This window comes from Fusarium oxysporum, chromosome 8 (assembly GCF_000149955.1).
Source record: "Fusarium oxysporum f. sp. lycopersici 4287 chromosome 8, whole genome shotgun sequence".
NCBI lineage: Eukaryota > Fungi > Ascomycota > Sordariomycetes > Hypocreales > Nectriaceae > Fusarium > Fusarium oxysporum.
In genome coordinates, this window is record NC_030993.1 from 2,926,887 (window position 1) to 2,947,668 (window position 20,782).

Below are 20,782 nucleotides of genomic sequence, written 5' to 3' on the forward strand. Positions count from 1 at the left end.
TCCTGGACCGAGTTGGGATCTTCCAGGGAGTATGGATGGAGAACAACTTTTGAGTTTGACTGTTTGACTCATGAAGGTTTTTAGGATTTGTGCTGGGCACCAACCCGTCAATATATGCGCAGAACTAAATATTGGTCAACTTTTTGACATAGTGAGACGTATACCATATACAACTTTTGCAGAACATTCGATCCAGATGTGCTCTAACACCCTCAGCGACGGAACGACGAAGCATCCATCATGCTCATCCTTTCCATTCAACCTCCCTCCATCGCAGCCATCATCTTTCTCATCTGTGAACCATCACCTCCTCCAGGGGCGCTCAGATACACAGCCTCTCCAAGCATACGCAACTGCATAGGAAAACGAGGATCCCCATAATAGTCGATAATCTCCTGCTTCCTCGTCGTCCTCGTCAAGTTCTGCCACTGACTCGAGTCCATTCCTAATACCTCACACTCCTGCTGCTTCTCTGGCGTCCACCATGAAGGAAGTACTCCTCTTCGAACTGATGCTTGTCGTAAGAAACGTTGAAAACCCCGAAGCCCGTCTGAAGCGCCGCCGTAGAGACTGTCTCCATCAGCTTGACCTTCAAGGTTGTACATGTCGTCCATACGGAGACGATAGGTGTCAATCAGAAGTCGATAGACGTCTTTCTCAGGACGGTTGTGCAGGTAAGTACCGTTATCGAGACGAGTAAAGGGGTTGGGAACAGACTTCTCCAGTCCCTTCTTTGGGGACTGGCTCATTTCGTCTGGATCATGGACGTTGGCATTAGCAAATGAATCTGCCTGCTTTCCACATATCTTCTTGTGGGCTTTCCAGTCGGCCTTTTGACATTCCCGAGAGCAGTATGGCGTGGTGGAACACTTGGCACACCGCCTGAGCTGAACTGCAGGTTCTTCCTTGTTGCAGGTGGTGCAAGCGGCCATAGTGAAATGAGTCGTTGGCTGTCAGTCTCAGTCTTCAGTCTTGGAGTCCTTGGCCTCTTGTCTGATAGAGTTGAGATGATATCAAGAGAGGAGATGCAATCAAGTGATGTCGGTGGCTTAAGGTTTGCGGGGATGTGAATCAGCTAGGATTACCCTGGTCACTATCACCAATTCTCGACTCTTCTTGTACGAACAATAATGATATGATATTGTTCTGCAACTGAGGCTCTTTCTGGCTTAGACTATTCGATATTCCCGTAAAGGTGGCCAATGGATGTTTCCACTCTCACTAAAGGCGGCTTCTTTCAGAACTGCCTAAGGCACAGTGTGAATGTTGTCAAGCTCAAACAAGTTAGTGACTCCCGTTGAGTATAAGTCTCAAGTATTGGAGACTTTACGTTGAACAAGGAGAGTTACGAATATATATAGTGTAGGCTATCATGTAACGTTACTTGCTTCCTCACGGTTTGCATATACAGCCAAACAAGAGTGTGGTCTCAGGCTTGTCACCAGGTGCTTGCTGCAGCCTCATGCTCTTCAAACAGGATTGCCTTATGATGATTTACAAGTGATATAGCCAAACAAGACAAATATGGCAGATAGAGATCATTTACACGGCGTCTGAAGTGCCCAATAACACCAGCCTAAGTAAGTGAAGACAACTGGCAGGATGCTTGTTGAGAGGAACAAGTGTTGCCTTGAGTCTTTGCTAGCATCTGGTTAATTGCCTTGACTCTCGAGAAAAGCCAGTGACAAATTTGTATGAACTTGACGTTGGTATCAAGGAAAAGGAAGCAAACTAACTTCTGAGCATATCTAGTATTGAGGCCTGGAGAGTTTCTTCCCATACCATTGGAGCCCAAACGACCTGCACCTGTTGCCTGTAGGAGATGGCCGAACTTATCGTACGACATCTATTTATTATATAGCGCTTATACTAAGTCTACTTAGCCAAAATGTAACCGCGGCCATGGACCAATGACAAACACTAGCAAGTACCGGACAGGGATCTATTGTGGTACGACAAGAGGGAGACTACGTTTTTCTTCCTTTGGTCTTTACGTTTGTTTTACATGATGGGTTCTGTCTGTTGAGACATGTGAAAACGACCCCCAAACATCGCCATTTGTGGCATAGATTTCTGACGGCCGACAACCTTGCAAACGGGGCCGGATCGTTTGGGCCGGATGGTGTTATTACCGCTCCAGGAACCAAGTGCGGGTATGCATAAGTGATGGTTAACGTTAAGAGCTTAGGTTGCGATCTGTGATCTGCAAACTGCATAACCGGCAGTAGCTTGATCTTGACTTATCTTTGCTACTTACCTACCTATCTCGGTGGGTATATTTCGAGCGGATTAATTGACCCCCTGTCATATAAATCTGTCAATGACAATGAATCACAACTGAACTCACTCGCTCGTCTCTTGACTTCTCGACTACTGCGTTGAGCTGAGAAGCTTCAGATCCAATATAGAAATATGCAGCGATATAGTTTGCGAAACAGTATACAACTTCGAGCCCAAGAGAAGTGCCCAAATGACTGGATCTGTAAGTGGAAAAGCCATTGCCGAGGCATTCATCAACATCTTGATGCTTAACCCACCTCGTGAGTGGAAACACGATGCTTTCAGAAACGTACCACACCCAATAAAGTACCCAAAATGAAGCAAAGATGCGGATTACTCGACTTGCCAGTTGAAATCCGCTTAAAATATATGTCTTGCTTCTCGTCAGTCGATTTAACCGAAGTGATCACCCATCCTGGGCAGTTGGAGACGGTTATGAGAAGTTAATCATGCTCAATGTACTTCACGATCGACGGCAGCGAACAATGGAACCAGCAATACTACAAACATGCAATCAAATTTACAATCAAGCGGTTCCAATTTTTTACTCGCAGAACATCTTCCGCATCAACGGGGCGAGTTGTATGTCTCGATTCATGGATCAAATCGGGCAGACAAACGCAAGGCTGATTCAACATCTGGATATCTACATACCACCTAATTGTGACCAGTCTTCGTGGATGCACCTTTTCCACATCCTGCCCGAAACAACACCGAATCTGAAGAGCGTAGTTGTCAGGTGGCGAGGTATATATAACAACCTCTGGGAAGAAAACGTGGGAACGGATATAGCTTTTGCTCAGGCCCTCGCGGGACTTTCGAAACTGGGAATAGAGAGCCTAAGACTAGAGGGACAATATACAAAACGCTGGCCTGCGTACTTTCGAGATAAGATTGGGTGCAAGTGGTTGAAGTCAAGGATGGTTGTCCGCGTCCACTTGGAGGAGACAACGATGATGACGATACGCACAGCTGAAGGCAGACACTTTGCAAACCTTCAGAAAATACCAGGAAACAACAGAGTTCCTGAACCCATGAGAGGGGGATTGATAGTGAAGCTTTTTAGGTTAACAGGCATGAAACTGGCCCAACTGTTCCTTTCAATTTACACAGAAATGCTATCACCATGCGCAGCATTATTTGAGCTACAGAATGGAACCACGATTATGCATTATCCAACGTCGCTATTCGGATAGGTACGGAAAGATTCATGAAAGTGTATCTATTGTCTTGGTCACCATGGCTTCAATCTGCTGCCATCTGCGCCGCAAGAGTTCCCGCTGGCTACTCGAACCACCTTCTACCTCATCTATATCGTCCAGAGTCTTTCCGATGATGTTCAAGAAATCTTTCAGTGCTGTCAACAATAATTCATCAACCTCAGCCTGTGACGAACGCCCCTCGTCTTGAGCATCAAAGAACCGCTGCCATTGCCTTTGTGTACAGCATAGCATTCGCAAAGCGACTTGGGTTCGATGACAGCCTAATGTCTGGTAATCGAGAGTGTATCTTCCAAGAAAATTGATACTTTCAAGGTCGGCACGCTGTGTCTTGTTCAGCTTTGGAAGAATCACTTCATCGAGGTAGACCTCGTCCCATCGGTTTGTATCCAGAATGAAACCGTATTCGGAAAGGAGAAAGTCATTTGAATGTGGCCCGTACGATACGTAGACTTCTTCACCTTGGTGATAGACTCTGTCCGCTTGAACGCTGTATCCCAGGGCTGAATAGGCGAGCTTGCATCCTTGGTCAGCGTGATTGAAGAGGTCGGCTGTTGGCATGCAGACTAGTCGGTCAGCATGAGCGTAGCTTTTCATTTTGGGCATGCTGTTGTAGAAGGTTCTGGTGTTGATGAGAACCCAAGAGTATAAGTACTCATCCCTGGTCAATTTTGGGAATGCTTTCAGGACAATTTCGCACTCGCGCCTGAATGTAGTATTCTGATTATCCAGGATATCCTTGGCCCTCTTGGGTAGAAGGGCTTGAAGTTCACTAGGCCACATCATGGGCACACCGGCTTCTAGATCTTCCCGAGTTGGCAGGACAGTTTTCCATACAGAAAAGTCATCACTTTTGTCAAGAGCAATTTCAGCAGCCAGGATGCCATGAACTGAGACTCCTTGAAGGGCTTCGGTGATGTTTTTTGGCACTGTGTCAATAGTGCGAAGTGCCTTCATTGGCACACTCAAAATAGTTTCATTTGGCTTGGAAATATTAGAATAATTCCGAAAGAAGACTTGTTCCTCACCTTGATATCGCGAGTTGCGACAATACCAATACCTCGACCTGGAAGAATTCGAGGTTCAACACCCTTTAGTTTGACTCCTTTACTTTCTGCCCATGGCAGAAAAGCAGGATCAATGAGCATTTTGCGCCAAATGTACTCTCACTAGGAGAAGTTGGAAAGTGGAAAGATAAGTCAAGTCAAATCTGTAGAAATTATATGTCCATTCCCTTTGACTCATTCATTCACTCTCCCATGTTAGATCCTTTGCAAAGTTTCTACTGGATGGCGAGCTCAATACCGCTGAGTAAGCCCCCGAAACCCGAAGGTCGGCGCTGAAGCTACGGCCACGTGATGCCATAAGCGTCATAGCTAGCTCTCATAGCTGCCTTCACTCATGATGGCTTGGTTTAAATCCATTCAAGCCTTGTTTAACCAGACATGATCGGAGTTGGTTCTTGCCAGTAACCTTTTGCTTTACTTATTTAACCGTCCAATTTACTTGCTACACAACTAATTAAGACGTATTTGTTGTTTATTTACATGACAAATATTCACAAAGTCTCAAGGGAGTAGAAATCAAGACAAGACAACTCCAACCTTGACAACACGTCGCAACTTTATCTTGCTCACAATCGCTCATTCACCCACTATTTTCAACTTTTCCATAATTGAAGCCAAGAGTTTCTCATATTCAACATAGCTCACCATGTTTTATGAGGGAACCCTTCAGGAAGGCATCTCGACAGCCGTCAGTCAGCAGAAACTTGTTCTATGTTTCGTGACAGGTATGTTTTGTCATCACCCTGACCCACGCAATAACTCACATGCATTTTAGATGAAAGCGACGAGAGCACACAATGGGAAAATGAGTTTCTGGTCGATGATACAGTAGGGATTACGAAAATCTGCAGATCATATGTGATGGGGCTAATTACGGTGTAGTTGAGCGACTTACTCAAGGAGCATTCTATTGCGCTCCGTCTCAAAGCTGGGTCCGAGGAAGCCGGATATCTAGCTCAGATCTTCCCTCTACCACGGACTCCCACTGTTGTTATCATTAAGAATGGAGAGCTGAAGGAGTACATCACACCAGGGACCAGCAAAGAGGATTTCTTGCGGAGAGTTCAGACTGCTTTTAACTCCACCGCTGCACCTGCAGCTCCGGCTCCAGCTACAACCCAACCAACCCCGGCACCAGAGCAGGCCAGCCCACCACAGCCCCAGACAGAGACACCCGCAGCTTCAGAACAGCAGAGCACTCCACCAACAGCGGCTCCTTCAACGTCAGAAAACGTTCGTCGGATACTGGCTGAGAGGGCCGCCAGGCTGCAAGCCCAAAAGGAGGAGAATGAGCGCAAGGTGAAGGAGGAACGCGCAAGGACGAAAGAGAAAGCCAAAGCTGAGGCCGAAGCTGGTATGGATACGGACAACGCCCGAGCTCACAAGCAAGCTGAGGCAGTAAGGAAGAAGAAACAGAAAGACCAAGAGGAGAAAGCGCGGATTCTCAAGCGCATCGAAGACGACAAGGCAGAGCGACGCCTACGTGCCGAGCAGCGTGAGAAGCAGAAACTTGATAACCTCAAGGGTGGCGACGTTGCAGCATCATTAGTGAGCGCACCAGAGACAAAGCTGTCAAGCACCTCCAAGTCTGGCGCGATAACAGCTCTTCAAGTCCGCTTGTTCGATGGATCAACACTGAGGAATCGCTTCAAGACGACTGCGCACCTAAAGGAGGTCCGACATTGGGTGGATGAAAGTAGAGGCGATGGCTCGCAGCCATACACTTTCAAGCAGGTCCTCACACCTCTACCCAATAAGAATATTGATGAGACTGAGGAGGACAAGCCGTTAGGAGATCTCGGCCTTTTTCCGTCTTCGACATTGGTGCTTATTCCCGTCAAGAAGTTTACGACCGCCTACGATGATTCACAGGGCATTGTTTCGAGAGTCATTGGATTTATTCTCAGCATTTTCACATGGATTTTCAGTCTTTTTGGGGGTGGTGATGAGCGCACTGGGCACCGAGGGCCTACGAGCGATGCGCCGGGCAGTTCTCAAGAGCGTGTTCAGTCATTCCAGAATCGCAGAGATCAGCAAAGAGATCAACAGTTGTACAATGGAAATTCGGTAAGATTCAGTATCCCACTCTGTATGGAACTTGCTAACACGACAAAGCTGAACTTTGAGCCACGGCCCGAAGAGGAGGAGAAAGATGAATGAAGGGGTTTCCCAATTTGAGTGGGAGTAATGTCTTTTTTTGTTGTATTGTACAATTGACAGTGCTGAGATGTAACAGTAGTATTTCCCCGCCAGATTCCTATATGCATGCACGCTGTCAGGAGATATATATCCCCGGTGTTGTTTCCTTTCCCATAGTGATATCAAGTCCCTTTTGTTCTCTTTTAACTTCTAATTCGTCCATGCTTACTGACCAGCGGCGGCCTGGCAAGCCTTGAGTTGCTCAAGGTACCAGTTGCAGATCTGCATGTTTCCGTTGTTCTCATCCATGCACTTTGTGAAGTTCTGGGCGACACCAGCGCAGTTGTTCTGGTTCCAGGACTGCTCTTGGGGAGCGGCCTGAGCCTGGACGGGGGCAGCAGCCTCGGAGGAACCGCCGGAGAAGAGACCGCCGATGGCGTGGCCTACTGAGGAACCGATAGCGACACCGCTGAGAACAAGTTAGCTACACGTGTTCGAAGTATGAGCTCTACAGGTGCTTTGGAGTATATTGCTCCACCCGGAACTTGGAACTCCGAAGACACCAATTGTTGTAGATTTGCAAGGGGATGCTTACGCAGCAGTGCTGGCCATCTGACCGAACAGTCCAGGGCCCTGAGAACCGGCAGCCTGAGGAGGCATGGCCTGGGCAGGAGGGTGAGCGGCGGCGGGAGGAGCAGCGTGGGTGGCGGCAGGGCGCGAAGGAGCGCGGCCGACGGATCGTTGACGAGGCATTGTGGTTGTTGTGTTGTGAGGTTTTGGCGGAAGATTTGGTGATGTGATGCTGGTATTGGAAGAACAAAGTTCCAAGATGTTAAGTTATGAGGAGAAAGATCGGAAAGAAGAATACCGGAGGCACGGATTTCGGAGGCACGTATGAAAGCAGCCAATCATGAGGGGCAAATTTCAACGAGGGATGGGGAAGATTGGCCAGTAGGGCCTCGGTAGAGGCATTCCCCCAAGCGCCAGGGGTCCAGAGCACTCCAGGACCTTCCGTTGACAGCCGCTGGGCAACTTTTTAGTGGACACCTCATGAGGTTAGTGAAGGCTACGATTGATTACGACCGCTTTCAACAGCGGAGATATCGGGCATTTCACTATCGGATATAAGTCTTGTGTCAATGTCAATGCAACAAACGGTGAGTAAAGCAGTCTCGCAAATTCATTCTAGACGTTAACTCTAGAGCGGTCTGTTCTACTATATCAAAGCCCTGTACTCCATTTTCGTTATACATCTCATAAGCGCATCGTTTACGGTGTGCATCTGCCCATATATCGGGGATACAAGCAGGCTTCTCGCACAGTCCAGAGCTTGAGAAGCCACGCCAGGAATCTAAACAGTTGTCAGTATATATCGAAGCATAGAAGTACCAGATAACGTACCGCTCAGCTCCCAAACCGTATCCTCCGTGAGGAGTAGATCCGTACTTGCGCTGGTCAGTGTACCAGAAGTATCCTGTAGGGTCAATGCCCTCTCGCTTGTAACCGGCCATGAGCTCCTCATAGTCCCAAATTCTCATGCTGCCACCGACAATCTCGCCAACTCCAGGCATCAGAACATCGACGGACTCGGTCACGCGGGGGTCGTCCTTAGCCCTTGACATGTAGAAGGACTTGATCTCGACAGGGAAGTGAGTGAGGAAGATGGGGCGGTTGATCTCGTCGGTCATCTTGCGCTCAGCAGCCTCGGCACTGGTCTCCAGTCAGTCTGTGTGCATTCAGAATTTGCGAAACACTTACATATCGTCGCCAAAGGTGTGGTCGTTGCCATCCTCGTTCTTGATACCACGCTCTCGCAGCCAATCAATGGCGTCAGAGTATCGCATGCGCAAGAAAGGTCGAGAAGGCTTCTCGAAGTCAGGGTTGTACTTCTTGATAGCCTCAGCGGCAACTGGGTTCTCGAGGGTCAGGTCGATGACACGGCAGATGACGTGCTCAAGATGGTCCAGGAGGTTGTCGAAGGTAATGAAATCCAGTTCAGCCTCGACGTGGGAGTACTCAGAAAGCTGCATTAAAGTTAGATGCGGTCACTCGGATATAATATCTGGCTAGCTTCCATATAGGGGTACTTACATGGCGACGGGTAAGAGACTTCTCAGCACGGAAAGACTTCTCAATGCAGTAGCAGTCACCAAGGACAGGTAGGACAGTCTCGAGGTAAAGCTGACTGGACTGAGTCAAGTATGAGGTCTCGCCATAGTAGTCGAACTTGAAAAGAGTAGAACCACCCTCGACCTGAGTCTGCACAAGAGCAGGAGGGCTGACCTTCTTGACATCCAACTCATTGTAAACGGTGTGGAAAGCATCCTCAACGATGTCGCGAACGAACATGACGGCGGCGGGCTTCTCGTGGCGGAGGGTAAGGTGGCGGAGGTTCATGAGGGTGTTGGTGTCACCGTCAACGGGAACCAAGTTGGTGAAGGCCTCATCACCACCAGGGGCCTTGGCAATGACTCTGAAGTAGTCGGCGCGAAGTTCTCGGTCGAGAGGGGCGTGAGCACCGGCGGGAACCTCCCAAAGCTCACCAATGATCTCGAGAGAGGTCTCTCTCGAAAGGGTAAGAGCATCATAGGTCTTGGAGAGATCTCCAGAAAGCAGACATTGCATGAAGTTGAGACCGCGGCGCAGGGTTACAAAAATAAGACCACCCTGCTTAGCAACACGGTTGACACGGCCCTGAACGGAGACGCGCTTGACTCCCTCAGTAGGCTCATCCTTGCTCTTTCGGAGTGTACCAATCTTTGAAGGGTCGGTCTCTTGGAGGTTGATCGCAACAGGCTCAGGAAGTGAAGGGTCGTTAGTGATCTTCAGCTTCTTAGCCTCCTCGAGAACAGCCAAACGAGCGGCCTCGTCTTGAGCATCCTTCTCAGCTCGCTTAGCAGCAGCCTCGGCCTTCTTCTTCTGCTGAGCAGCGTAGGCGACAGCCTTCTTCAGGGCTGACTTGGCAGCAGGCTTGTACCCCTCCTCATCGTCCTTCTTCTTGACCTGGTACTCGGACTCGGCTCCGTGGCGGTAGTAGGCTTCAAGAAGAGTCTTGAAGGGGGCGGCCTCAGTGCCCTGAATCTCGGGGAGATCGCTTCCGGCTTCTTCGTCGACGTAGATAACCGCCATTTTGTGCTGTGCTTTGTTTTCTGCTTCAATCGATGCGGAAACAGAAATCGCGGCCTTGGGTTGGAACTTGGAGGGGTTGTGGTGCCCCGCGATTGTTCCCCTTGACTCACGTCCGATAATGGTGGGGTGAAAAATTGTTAGTCACCTCTGTCTTATCTTTCCACGTATTAAAGCGATAAGAGCTCAACTTTACCATAAATCTAATGCGATGCCGGACGACAAGGGAGATGCCATCCAGTCAGAAGCTCTTGTAATTTTGATGCCTTATCTTAACTTTACAAGCCTTTGCCAATTGAAACACATATTCGTGCCCCCTCTGGATGCAAAGTTCATTGTATCCCGCAAGAAAGCAAATTTCGGAAGCAAGCTGCGTTTCAGAAGAGTCTGATGTCTAGGTGTAGTTGCCTCATCACTATCTCCCCAAATCAAAAAATCAATCCCAAATTCCCAAACGCCATGCCCAGTGAATTCAACTTTTCAAGGGGGCCGTGTAGGTCCCCAGCCATCTATTTGCCTGACACAATCTGGGTATCATCGTAAGCCTCCTCCTGAATCTGCACGCTCTGAATTCGACCATCAATAGTCGGCGCGAAACTTCTGTGCGTTTTCCAACCCTTTGGCCCATCGGCATACTGCTAAGTTTCAATTCAGTTCTTTGAATTGTTCTTTTTGTTCTTCTTCTGCTTCTTTTTGCTCTTATCTTTTCCTTCGGCAGAAGAGCTGGGCTGAGATGGGACAGGCGACTCCTCTGCTGGTCTTTTTCGGTTCTCGACAGACTTGAGCAGTGCCTTGGCTCGTTCCTCTGCAATCTTTTCGGCAAGCTTATTGCTGATTGTTTTGTTGTCGCCCTGTAAAATGTCAGTCTTGGATCTGTCGTGACTTCGCGGCTACATACCAGGTCCGCCTTGAGGATACGCGCGGTAGCCTCTTGGTTAATGGTCAAAGTACGCGTTTCAGGCTCCGGAGGAGACTCGATGTTCTTGATCTTTCCAAAATATTGCTGGATTCGCTTGAGTTCAGTAAGAACGGCTTGAGTTTGAGCTTCATTGCCTTCATTTAATTTCAGTGATGCTATCACGAATGTCAGTATTGATCATGTGGCGTCGCGTCGGGTTCAAGGATTCTCACAAAACATTAGAGATTCGATCGCGTAAGCTGTGAGTGAGAACAGTTTTGCCTTGTCTAATAGGGGCAACTGGGAGGCCATGCCTTCGAGGTTGCCCAACAAAGGCTGTAGCTTTTCTTCGAGATCATCGAGCTGATTATCCAGCCGATCAAGATCCGGTGTGATGTCCTTGACGTCTGTCATGTTGGATTTTGTGATTAGGAATGTTGAGAGGCGCAATGTTGCGATGTTCACGTCGTCGCATGAAAGACTTCGCACAGGCGCAGAAACTTGTCAACCATGAGACCCAATAAGGCTTAGTGGCTCTTGCATTCATGAAGCGAAGTGATGCAACTAAAGGGTACCGCAGGCCAAGAACATCCCCAGGCTGAAAACAAAAGAATGCTGAAAGTGTAAGCTCTTCATGAATTGTGGATTTCTTTCAGCGAACTCCGTACACGAATTCTGTTACTTGCATTTCTCTTTCATGCTGTGTAGTCTTCAGCATCACTAATTTCAGCATCAGACCAAACGATATCGGAGCCGAGCACTCATTGGCCAATTATTGATGCTTTTAAACCCCACTATTGAAGATCGAAAACTTGGGCTCTTGTTACTCTAATTGGCCATGGTCTAAGTCGAGCTAAAGGGAAAAAACGGACTCGCCTCTGTCATTCTTCAACGCATCACCAATTTAGTATCGACATCACCAGCTCCAACGCAACTCAACGCCTTCATGAACTCACGAGATAAGAAACCGACGTATCGTTAATCAGACTTACCAAAAACCGAGTCCCACAGGCTAGCCTCCATCGCCTCTCGCTCGAGTCTGGATGCGCGCGTGCACATATTAAACTCTCGATCTTTCGGCTTCTGAGCCACCTTTTCTCTCCACGACGACACGATTACTAACGTCAAGCTGGCAATTATAATGCAGCCGCGGGCGACCGCTCAAATAGCGAGGAAATCGACCCGATGGCTCCGAAATAGCCCTAATTTCGGCTATACACGACTCTTTGCTTCGGCAGTGCCTCCGACAGAACAGAAGAAACCAGAGGCCGTACCCCCAGAACTCGGCAGTGCGCCATCACGGCCATGGCAAAGCTCTAGTATCCAAGCCGGATCGGTCACACCTACATCAACAAGCCCTTCGTCGCAATTCTACGTCCCCTCGGTCGTCATTCCAGCTGAAGCAGCGAAATCTGGACCCGTACATAAAATTCATATCCTGGGCGAAGATGTAAGATCGAGATTCATCGCCCACGCTCTATGTAGTGTTTATGATTCCGTTGAGACGGTGCCATTTCGCGAGATGCCCAAGTCAAGATATCGAAATGTCGAAAAGGTTCAACCTGAACGAACGAGGAAGAATGCATATGTCGAGAAGAATGCAGCCATGCCCGAGGACGATGTTGTACCTCAATCTGACCGCTCGCACATCGATGAGTTGATAGTTACCGGCCGTGGCTTTGAAGCTGTCAAGGCGATCGTCTCAGTCAAAGATCGGATCGACGATAAAACATCGATTTGTCTTCTCAACGACGGCATGGGAGTTCTCGAGCGGGTCCGCGAGGAAATTTTTGACGGAACCCAGCCTGAACCCAACTTTTACTTGGGTCATATGTCCCACGCGCTCGGTTTCAACCGGAACAGGGATTCTGTTAAGCAGTTCAAGAGTGGGCGAACAGTCTTCACCAAGGCCGATCCGGTACTGAATGCGGAGAAGGAGCTTTACATCCCCGCTGAGCAGCAGCCTAGTATGATGCATTCTTTGAGAAGGGTCAAAGAGCTCAACACAACCTTCAGTACTTATGAGCACTGGCTAAGATTCAAACTACCTTCCATTATGTTCACGGCTGCTGTTGAGCCCGTCTGCGTGCTCCTTGACCTCCCATACCAAGGTCTGTTGGAAAATCGAAATGCTCAAAAGATGATGAATCAGCTTCTGGGGGAAATGGCTCTAGTGACGGAGAACATGCCCGAGGTCCAAGACTCGCCCGACCTCATAAAGTTCCTCCGCGGAGAAGGCCTCAAGAAGTTCTGCTACCGCCGTATTACTGGCAAGAGCAACGCCCCTAGTGATCTGCTGACACGCATCAACAAGGGTCTACAAACAGATATAAACTATCAGAACGGATACTTCTTGAAGCGGGCTAGGATTCTCGGCATAGACACACCAACAAATCAACTGATGGTTCAAATGATTAAGGCCCGACGTATTGAACAACAGCAAAAGTTGCGGTCTATCATTCCAGTCCAGGAGGCATCGCCAAACGATGTTAGGAAGAAGACTCAGCAGCGCATGCTGAAAAATGGCCTTCTTTTGTAGAATAGGGTATTAACGAATTGCATTTTTGGCGCTTGGGGCATTCTATATATGGTTGGAGATTTTCACATTAGCACTTGAACTATTCGAACTAAAGACACTCAACAACTCTCTCAGTTAACAGAATATGTGACACCAAATCAACAGTATCATGATGTTTAATGTGTTGCTTGATTTTGCTTACGTAACCCAAGTGCCCCTCCGACGATGTGCAAAGCAACCCCGCGGCGTCAGGCTGATCTCGCGACTTACCAAATCGTTAAAGAACGTCACGTATCAAGATCATGGATGACGCAGAGTTAGAACAGGTGGCTCACTTTTGTGGATTTTATCGGGAGTCCATCACTGATGTTCTTCGCAGTTACGAAAAGCTCGTCTGGAGCAACTGAAGGCCGAAGCTGGTGGCAGTGGAAGCGGTTCTTCTGGTCAGGAACAACAACAGCAGCGCCAGTCAGTTGTCTCGATCCATACCGTACGACATTGTCTTACTGACCTTGAATAGGCAACAGCAAAATGATGCTCGCCAACACATCCTCAACCAGATCCTCCATCCCGAAGCCGCCGACCGTCTAGGTCGTATCCGACTTGTGAAAGAGGAGCGTGCCGCCGATATCGAGAACCGACTTATCACGCTTGCACAAACCGGCCAACTTCGACAGAAGGTCACTGAAGCGCAACTCAAGGAGCTTCTGAACGCTATGTCGGAGAGCAAGGAGGAGGAGAAGATTGTTGTGAGCAGACGCAAGGCGTGGGACGATGATGACGATTTGGATCTGTAAGAGGTGCTTGTGATACCATGAAATTGAAGATCAGAGCGAGGAAATAAGGCAAATTCGTGGGCGGGACCTGCTTTTCTGTCTCGAGTGAAAGGAAACAAAATGAATGTGATGGCTCGGTGCAGAATCTGGGAGGTCTTCCTCAGACGTTGAGGGTAACATCTGGGTTTTCTACTCGTACGATTTGATGATGTGCATGATTCAATTGACTTCACAGGTCGGGAATCCTGGCGCAGTAATTTTGGCCTCCATAATAACGCTAATTGGCAATCCTAAATTTGACCTTTGATACAGTAGAGTACAAGTATTACACGAGAAGTCGGATGGAAGAAAACCAGCAGAGAACTATAGTCCTTGCTCTCTCAGCTCTTTGAGTCTCTTCTTCTCTTCCCTCTCCCTCTTTCGAATGTCTCTCATATCGGGCGGCTGCTCAATACCCAGCTCTTTTCTCAAGTCACTAACGTCATCCTCAAGTCTCTCTTCCCAGAATACATTGATGACCTCTTTGCTCCGTGCCCCGTTCTTCAGAGCCCAGGGAAGATATATCGAGGCGAATCGCTGTCTCTCGCTCCTCTTCATGGTAGCAGCCGCAAAGATACTCAATCCCGTCATGGGAAGTAAAGTATTCGCAAACTCAAAAGCCTTGAGAGCAACCTCACCCTCGCGCACAATGGGCAGACCAGTCAAAGCGTGATAGAAGTCATGACACTCGCGGTATCGCTGCATGACATATGCGCACTCTTCGTCGTCGATGTACCGCACTGTAGCTCGGGTATCGGGGGAGACGCCTTCGCGATCGAGCCACCCTACGTAGGCGCGACCAACGGAGTTTTCGGGTAGTGCGCGCAGAGCTTCGAGGGAGAGGGTTTTGGAAGAAATCCGAGGCCGAACTCGGAGGATACGACGGCCGGTTGGATCGGCGAGCATGGCGTCGCGCAGGCGGTAGATAAAGTAGGGTGTGGCAGTGGCTTCGCCGGTAGCAGCGATGAGATCTGCGGGGGGTCAGCTAGGGAAACAAGAGGACTTCGCAAGAAACCATGCCACATACCATGACGATAGGGATCGAAAAACGACATGACGCTGGCTCCAATGGCCAGCCCAGCCCGCTCAACTCTCGTTAGAGGAACATGGCCTGGGTAATTTGGTGGGGGGCGGTTTAAGCTTGTGAAGCTCCTCGGTGACGAAGACGAGCAGGATGCACAAGATGTTGCCCGTATCAATGTGCTAACGTTCCGGGCAGATCCAATTGACCTTAGTTTAGGAAGTGCGCTCTCCATTTGGGCTCGTTATCTGAGGATGATGGCAGTGGTTCGATGTTTAAGCTCTGGTGATGATCTAACGGGTTAGGCCATGACTCAGCTTCAAGAATTACCGAGAGACCAGAACGAATCAGCGCTGAAGTTTCTTGGGTGGAACTGTATATTCAATTTGATTTAGTTCGACGGAAATAACCGAGTTTGTGTAGGTCCTATTAATATCTCGGTAAGTCGACGGAAATAATGAATGAACGTCTAGTTAGGCTTACAATGTCTGGTGTTGGGTGATACCTTGGCTCTGCACTGTAACCAGGCTCGATCACAACCCTTGAAGCAAAGGTAAAAACTACGAGAAGATAATCGGATCATTGAAGGTTTCATATTGATTGTGTAATTGAAATGAGATATACGAGGGTTTTTGTACTAGAACTACCTTACCCAGCCCAAGTCGCACTGGTGATGAATTGAATCACTCCGTACTCCTCCTCTCCTCTTCTCCGCACCCATAGACCCTTTTTCCCGATTCGCCAGCCCCCAAGTTCAGCAGCTTCATTCACTTCATAACCTCGCGCCTCCGGCCCCGGTGGCATCTTCATGTGGATTTGTTTTAAGCCCGGCGGGAGTTGTTCATACGTGAGCATGTTGCAAACTAGCTCCTCCGTCTGTCTGACTCTGTACAAGTCACACGAACAACCCGCCACCTCTGCTTCAATGGTGAGAGTCTCCAAGGACTGAGGAAGGGCGTCGTGTATCGTTATGTCCGTCTTTGTATCATCATCTATGGGCCCAACAAAGTTGAGCCTGCCAATGGATAGATGTTTCAGAACCGTCAGTTCCTTGAGAGGTCCGATGAAGTTAAACGGATCGGCGATGTGAGGATCCCACATTGGTTTCGTGATTGAAAGCTCGACCAAATTCCGCCCATGCTCTCTGAGAACGATGCCAAAGTCCTCAAAATTGTGTGTGGGATCTTTCACGTCTCCAAAGCCTGTGAGGGCCATATTGAGATGGGTAAGGCTTCTGCACTTCTCCAAAATGCGTTTGAGGGACGTGGGCTGTAATATGCAGTTGTCAAGGTCGAGCCTTGTCAGGTTGCTGGGCGCCTTGCCCCAATTCAATCTCATACAGGTACAGTGCCACACTGCAAAGCCGTCAAGTCTCAGGGCCTTGACACATGGATGGTTTAGAATGCCACTGAATGTTCTCCCCCGTATTGGCGAGCCCAGGTTGTCGTCATAGGATCTGAGAGTTACCGACTCGAGATGCCGGAAAAAGAAGATGTTGGGGATACCTTTATAGCTCGGGCTTTCTTCGTTGGTCTCAAAACCATAACAACCGTAGTCTTCGTCACTTTCGAATGTACCATTCAAAAGAAACGGCGTGGATTTTAGGTCGGTAATGGTCAGCTCGAGGTGTCTCAGATCTGGCATGAGAAGCAAGAGAAGCACTCGCAAACTTCTGTATGGCCGTTTGTATATTCTGGATTCCAACTCGTGCTGTATGACAGACCTGAGACCTGGGGGGATTCTATCACGATCAGGTGATAAGGAAAATTTCAGGAAATACTTGGTCAGGAAGCGGAGGAAGTTTGGAGGCGCCATGGGATCATATCTCTGGGAGCAGAACTTCCTGGTGGTGAGACCTCGCTTAGGATCCCGTTGCAGGCCTCTTGCAAACTGCAGCCATTTCTCATCAGCGTCGTCTTCGAGGAGAAAAATGTTTCGGTAGAGATAGAACTCCGCAATCACCCGGAATCGTTTGCAAACGCGGCTCAGAGACAAGAGTGCCGAGTATGAGGATTTGGTATCCCATCCGCCTTCCACATCCTCGCACTCAATGATGGAAAATATGTGAGCTAAAATCTCATTGGGCACGCACAGCAGCATGGTGATGGTGATTGAGGTGGTGATTGGGGTAGAATGGAATAAGGGCAGAGAAGATGAGATGCCAATGGCATCGGAGGGGATCAGGCTGCCAGCTCGTACTTAAGTACAAAAGGTACTTTTGTGAGGTACTTATGTTGTGTAACCCACGATAGGTAGGGTATCCTCAAGAGTACCATGATATGCACGAGCAGGCTGTGGCTTGAATCAAGACTATTGTCGTAGTCTGGAATGATACCTTGCAGGTTTGCCAATTAAAACCCTTTCTGCTCCGTCTCAAGTTGTCTCTTTTCTCAGCTGAAATAACTCAGTATATTCACACCGAGTACTCGTATGTAGGTGATGTAATGTATCTGTCACACAACAGTCTGTTTGGTTTTCCTCAAACTGATCATCTCTTTCTAAGCCATAGTTTCATTATCTCATTAGGTAGGTAGGGTGAACCAATCTCCACTCTATTCTCCGCGTACTAATTCCATCCTCCGAGAAAATGGCTCTCTGGCAAACGAGCGCCGTAGTTGTGCCTCGTTCTTGACACTCCAGCCCTCAACTTGAGTGAAGTTAGTGAGCCTGTCGTCCTGGCCGTCCATATAACAACCATATACAACTTCCTGTAGCTTAGGCAATTGATTGTTGTTAAGTAAGTGAACCACTCGGTCGTCGTTCGCAGCAGACTTTGTTCCCAGAGTGTCGCTATTTGCCAGCCCATACTCATCCACAAAATGCATTTCAAACGTCTCAATTGATCCAGGCAAGACTTCCGGTAGTGGGATTGCGTCCTCGCATACACCGACAAGCACAAATACTGGAGCTGAAAGGTGTCGGAGGCGCTTAAGTCCCTTTAGAGAGCCAATCTTGCCTTGGGCGTACTCTTCGCAGTCGTAAAATCTCAACCTTAAGCTGACAAGATCTTGTCCAAACTCTCTGAGAACGCTTCCAAAGTTGTGCAGGTTCACCTTCAAATCCACTGCCTTTATGTCGTAGCAATCTGTAAGATCCAGGTCCAAGTACTGTAAGGCCTTGCATCGAGAAAGATTGTACTGTAGGAAGGCCGGTCTGATCACACAGCCGTCGATTGTCAAACTCTGTAGCCCGCTCTGAAAGTCTGGAACTACGGGATGACAAATAGTGAAGGTGGGTTCGAAAGGTGATAGGAAGAGTCGCTTGATGTTGGGAAGGAGTAGTAAAGATTCCGTGCTACAATTGTCCGAATCTTCTAGCATGGTCTGTATTGGCGACCAGTGAACTTCTTCTAGCTGACCGAGGTAGTTCGCAACTAATTCTGGTCGATCTTCAGTGCCAGGTTGGGGAGTCCTCATCTTCCCCCCTAGGATCCAGGTCAGTGCCTTGGAGTTTGTCCGGGGGTCTGTCAATACGACCATCCGAAGGTCTGGCATGAGGGTCAGAAGCAAACATGTCCCAGCTTCAGTGGCAGAGTATCTTTCTATGTCTTCCTTCAGCAAGTCTCGGAGTTGAGTAGGTTCAACGCGTTCAATGCTTGATGGCCAAAACTCACTGTTGACCAAGGGAGTTTTCCAGTTTCCTGAGGAACTCAGATCGATCGCACGGATTTCTGACCTGAGCTCTGAGTTTAAGAGGAGCGTACGGGCGAGTAAACACATCTTTGTATTATTCTGTTGGCCGTATAATGTTCCACTCGAGATGGTATGATACAGATTTCGCCTGGCCAATTTGTAGAACCGATGGCTGACAAGACACAGTGATTTAAGAGTTGGAATATGAGTGTCTCTGGGGAATGGATACAGGCCATGATCTGATCCATCATCTACATCTATGGTATCCTCAAAGTTGGAGAATACAAGGTCCCAAATCTCATTACACAAAAATGGAAGCATCTTTGTACTAGAAGCTGCATTAGTCTTCGGTATTCTCCTCCTCTTCCCAAGCGAGACTTACATGTGATGAGCGTTTTTATTGTAGCGGGGTTTCGAGTCATGGAAGATCGAGGGAGCAGAATTAACAACAACGAAAAGACCGGCTTGCCAAAGCCTTTTATAACCCCCGAGAAAGAAGCTTTTGTGAGCTTCATAACTCTTGGCGATTACCTGAAGCATGGTTCGAAAGTTGGATGCGCATGTGTTGGGTCAAATCTGAGAGCTAAGAGCTTATTTAGCAACTGTAAATATTCTCCTATGCTGTGTCGTAAGTGAAGCTAGGTATTCTGCAGTCAAACTTCGGGAACGACATACATACTCGAGGGAACTCACAAATGGCTGGAAGACAACCAGTATATTAGCTAATAAAGTCTCACCCCACGTCAGTATGAGGTAGATATGGCTGGCGCTCTTTAGAACGCATTTGTTGCCATCTAGAGATACTCAAAAATCCAGGCTAAGTCATGGGCCATCAGATACTATCTAAACCGTTAAAGTTATGTGTATTTATAAATACTTTTCGCTTATCGTGAGCTAATTAACCTAATCGTGTTCTAACTTCATTGTGTTACTGGGTCTCATACGAACGCTTATTCTGTGGAGCACGGCAAAAGAGCCAGACACTTTTGCACAGGAGACATCTAATTCCAAAGGAAGGTGTTAAAGAAAGGATATCTAGTTCATTATTAGTCTTGAGTTTTATCTCTTATCTTACACGCAACCAAAGAACATCATTATAATACCTCCACAGCATGAGGCCAAGTTCAGTGAGGTCTGCACAGCAACGCTCCAAGCTACGAAGTCAAGATCTCTACACCAGTTGAACACAAAACTTTGCACGGAATACCGACCCAATTTAACTCTCGTTACAGGAAACTCAGAATTATTCCCACATGTAATAGAACTGTATCTCGGGAGTGCAAGGTTAAGATCAGGGACAGTAAGACACAAACAGGCCACTTGTAATATTAGACCAGCGTGTGTCAATCAATAGCAGTGTTTCTTCCCCGTTTGGGCTATTTATTTTTCATCTGTCAATTAATGAGAGTTCGGCTGAAAAGCTTATGAGTTTTCTAAGGGACTAAGGCATATCATACGACTTGTCAAGTAGCCTGCTCACCACCTCTCTTGCACAAAGGTGTGTGCTACAGCTATCAACTTGTGACTTTGTATAGATTGTATGTTCCTCATGGCTTCTAAGCTATATCTGAGTTCTTCAAGTGCCAAGGCTAACGGTACCCCTGAGAAAGAGTACCACCATTGACAACTTCCTTTGCCTTGCTGGAGAACAATGTTTCTCCTCCAAAGAGGTAGAGACAACTTTTCAGTGTCTGGCCTTATCCATCCTCACAAAGTACTAACTCTAAAAGATAGTCCCATCTGTTTCTAATCGCTTAACCCTCACTTTCATATCTGAAAAAGAAGCTCCGGTTGATCGAAATAACCTTCAGTAACTGTCCAATCAAGGGGGTGTCTCCAGTTTCTTTCTGTTCTCTTATCACTTCCCCTATTCTGAAACCTCGCTTCTTTCAATCTAAAAGATTCGTATCTGCTATTTAAAAGTTACATGTCAGAAATACTACGCGGGGCTTAAATTAGAGCCACAATTAAGTCCAAAGACTTCGTGGAGGAGACACTATCCCTCGGGGTTTCAAGGCAGACACAGAACCAATGAACCAAGGTTCAGCTCATTAGTACCAATTATT

General features: G+C 48.0%; 11 protein-coding genes across 11 annotated transcripts in view; 4 read left to right on the top strand and 7 right to left on the bottom strand.

Moving 5' to 3' along the window:
* FOXG_03579 (uncharacterized protein) overlaps positions 1-67 on the top strand; it is a gene marked incomplete at both ends in the record, with an annotated part of 1,985 nt that extends 1,918 nt beyond the window's left edge. The window contains one exon of the mRNA XM_018381359.1: positions 1-67. Within this exon, the coding sequence (XP_018237828.1) occupies positions 1-67 (67 nt within the window).
* A 190-nt stretch (positions 68-257) lies between these two features.
* Positions 258-932, bottom strand: FOXG_03580 (uncharacterized protein; the record flags this gene model as incomplete). The annotated part of the gene is made up of 1 exon (XM_018381360.1): positions 258-932. The coding sequence occupies one exon, from the start codon at positions 930-932 to the stop codon at positions 258-260; it is 675 nt and encodes a 224-aa protein (XP_018237829.1).
* Positions 933-3,362: 2,430 nt separating this feature from the next.
* FOXG_03581 (uncharacterized protein) lies at positions 3,363-4,785 on the bottom strand. Its single transcript, XM_018381361.1, has 2 exons — positions 4,529-4,785; positions 3,363-4,484 (listed from the first exon to the last, which is right to left on the bottom strand). Exons 1-2 carry the CDS (start codon positions 4,646-4,648, stop codon positions 3,489-3,491), a joined length of 1,116 nt encoding a protein of 371 aa, XP_018237830.1. The 5' UTR covers positions 4,649-4,785; the 3' UTR covers positions 3,363-3,488.
* A 123-nt stretch (positions 4,786-4,908) lies between these two features.
* Positions 4,909-6,978, top strand: FOXG_03582 (uncharacterized protein). Its single transcript, XM_018381362.1, has 4 exons — positions 4,909-5,292; positions 5,343-5,395; positions 5,450-6,634; positions 6,683-6,978. The coding sequence occupies exons 1-4, from the start codon at positions 5,214-5,216 to the stop codon at positions 6,725-6,727; spliced, it is 1,362 nt and encodes a 453-aa protein (XP_018237831.1). The 5' UTR covers positions 4,909-5,213; the 3' UTR covers positions 6,728-6,978.
* On the bottom strand, positions 6,617-7,597 carry FOXG_03583 (uncharacterized protein). The gene is made up of 2 exons (XM_018381363.1): positions 7,302-7,597; positions 6,617-7,175 (listed from the first exon to the last, which is right to left on the bottom strand). The coding sequence occupies exons 1-2, from the start codon at positions 7,457-7,459 to the stop codon at positions 6,932-6,934; spliced, it is 402 nt and encodes a 133-aa protein (XP_018237832.1). The 5' UTR covers positions 7,460-7,597; the 3' UTR covers positions 6,617-6,931.
* A 170-nt stretch (positions 7,598-7,767) lies between these two features.
* On the bottom strand, positions 7,768-9,978 carry FOXG_03584 (asparaginyl-tRNA synthetase). The gene is made up of 4 exons (XM_018381364.1): positions 8,798-9,978; positions 8,465-8,730; positions 8,108-8,416; positions 7,768-8,057 (listed from the first exon to the last, which is right to left on the bottom strand). Exons 1-4 carry the CDS (start codon positions 9,833-9,835, stop codon positions 7,976-7,978), a joined length of 1,695 nt encoding a protein of 564 aa, XP_018237833.1. The 5' UTR covers positions 9,836-9,978; the 3' UTR covers positions 7,768-7,975.
* A 32-nt stretch (positions 9,979-10,010) lies between these two features.
* On the bottom strand, positions 10,011-11,209 carry FOXG_03585 (uncharacterized protein). Its single transcript, XM_018381365.1, has 3 exons — positions 10,964-11,209; positions 10,731-10,906; positions 10,011-10,683 (listed from the first exon to the last, which is right to left on the bottom strand). The coding sequence occupies exons 1-3, from the start codon at positions 11,142-11,144 to the stop codon at positions 10,483-10,485; spliced, it is 558 nt and encodes a 185-aa protein (XP_018237834.1). The 5' UTR covers positions 11,145-11,209; the 3' UTR covers positions 10,011-10,482.
* Positions 11,210-11,398: 189 nt separating this feature from the next.
* FOXG_03586 (uncharacterized protein) lies at positions 11,399-13,521 on the top strand. The gene has a single exon (XM_018381366.1). The coding sequence runs from the start codon at positions 11,872-11,874 to the stop codon at positions 13,267-13,269; it is 1,398 nt and encodes a 465-aa protein (XP_018237835.1). The 5' UTR covers positions 11,399-11,871; the 3' UTR covers positions 13,270-13,521.
* On the top strand, positions 13,522-15,348 carry FOXG_03587 (programmed cell death protein 5). Its single transcript, XM_018381367.1, has 3 exons — positions 13,522-13,574; positions 13,628-13,716; positions 13,769-15,348. Exons 1-3 carry the CDS (start codon positions 13,551-13,553, stop codon positions 14,043-14,045), a joined length of 390 nt encoding a protein of 129 aa, XP_018237836.1. The 5' UTR covers positions 13,522-13,550; the 3' UTR covers positions 14,046-15,348.
* On the bottom strand, positions 14,286-15,357 carry FOXG_03588 (ubiquinone biosynthesis protein coq-4, mitochondrial). The gene is made up of 2 exons (XM_018381368.1): positions 15,091-15,357; positions 14,286-15,034 (listed from the first exon to the last, which is right to left on the bottom strand). Exons 1-2 carry the CDS (start codon positions 15,317-15,319, stop codon positions 14,388-14,390), a joined length of 876 nt encoding a protein of 291 aa, XP_018237837.1. The 5' UTR covers positions 15,320-15,357; the 3' UTR covers positions 14,286-14,387.
* A 375-nt stretch (positions 15,358-15,732) lies between these two features.
* On the bottom strand, positions 15,733-17,184 carry FOXG_03589 (uncharacterized protein; the record flags this gene model as incomplete). The annotated part of the gene is made up of 1 exon (XM_018381369.1): positions 15,733-17,184. The coding sequence occupies one exon, from the start codon at positions 17,182-17,184 to the stop codon at positions 15,733-15,735; it is 1,452 nt and encodes a 483-aa protein (XP_018237838.1).
* Positions 17,185-20,782: the final 3,598 nt, after the last annotated feature.

Coding starts and splice junctions, on each gene's coding strand:
- FOXG_03582 (XM_018381362.1), top strand. CDS start 5,214: ATGTTTTATGAGGGAACCCTTCAGGAAGGCATCTCGACAGCCGTCAGT. Junction 5,293..5,342: donor TGTTCTATGTTTCGTGACAG/GTATGTTTTGTC, acceptor CATGCATTTTAG/ATGAAAGCGACGAGAGCACA. Junction 6,635..6,682: donor AGTTGTACAATGGAAATTCG/GTAAGATTCAGT, acceptor AACACGACAAAG/CTGAACTTTGAGCCACGGCC.
- FOXG_03587 (XM_018381367.1), top strand. CDS start 13,551: ATGGATGACGCAGAGTTAGAACAG. Junction 13,575..13,627: donor ATGACGCAGAGTTAGAACAG/GTGGCTCACTTT, acceptor TGTTCTTCGCAG/TTACGAAAAGCTCGTCTGGA. Junction 13,717..13,768: donor GAACAACAACAGCAGCGCCA/GTCAGTTGTCTC, acceptor GACCTTGAATAG/GCAACAGCAAAATGATGCTC.
- FOXG_03585 (XM_018381365.1), bottom strand. CDS start 11,144: ATGACAGACGTCAAGGACATCACACCGGATCTTGATCGGCTGGATAAT. Junction 10,907..10,963: donor GATCGAATCTCTAATGTTTT/GTGAGAATCCTT, acceptor CATTCGTGATAG/CATCACTGAAATTAAATGAA. Junction 10,684..10,730: donor GTATCCTCAAGGCGGACCTG/GTATGTAGCCGC, acceptor GACATTTTACAG/GGCGACAACAAAACAATCAG.
- FOXG_03583 (XM_018381363.1), bottom strand. CDS start 7,459: ATGCCTCGTCAACGATCCGTCGGCCGCGCTCCTTCGCGCCCTGCCGCC. Junction 7,176..7,301: donor CAGATGGCCAGCACTGCTGC/GTAAGCATCCCC, acceptor ACTTGTTCTCAG/CGGTGTCGCTATCGGTTCCT.
- FOXG_03586 (XM_018381366.1), top strand. CDS start 11,872: ATGCAGCCGCGGGCGACCGCTCAAATAGCGAGGAAATCGACCCGATGG.
- FOXG_03581 (XM_018381361.1), bottom strand. CDS start 4,648: ATGCTCATTGATCCTGCTTTTCTGCCATGGGCAGAAAGTAAAGGAGTC. Junction 4,485..4,528: donor TCGCAACTCGCGATATCAAG/GTGAGGAACAAG, acceptor AATATTTCCAAG/CCAAATGAAACTATTTTGAG.
- FOXG_03588 (XM_018381368.1), bottom strand. CDS start 15,319: ATGGAGAGCGCACTTCCTAAACTAAGGTCAATTGGATCTGCCCGGAAC. Junction 15,035..15,090: donor TTTCGATCCCTATCGTCATG/GTATGTGGCATG, acceptor GACCCCCCGCAG/ATCTCATCGCTGCTACCGGC.
- FOXG_03584 (XM_018381364.1), bottom strand. CDS start 9,835: ATGGCGGTTATCTACGTCGACGAAGAAGCCGGAAGCGATCTCCCCGAG. Junction 8,731..8,797: donor AGTCTCTTACCCGTCGCCAT/GTAAGTACCCCT, acceptor ACTTTAATGCAG/CTTTCTGAGTACTCCCACGT. Junction 8,058..8,107: donor TACGGTTTGGGAGCTGAGCG/GTACGTTATCTG, acceptor ACAACTGTTTAG/ATTCCTGGCGTGGCTTCTCA.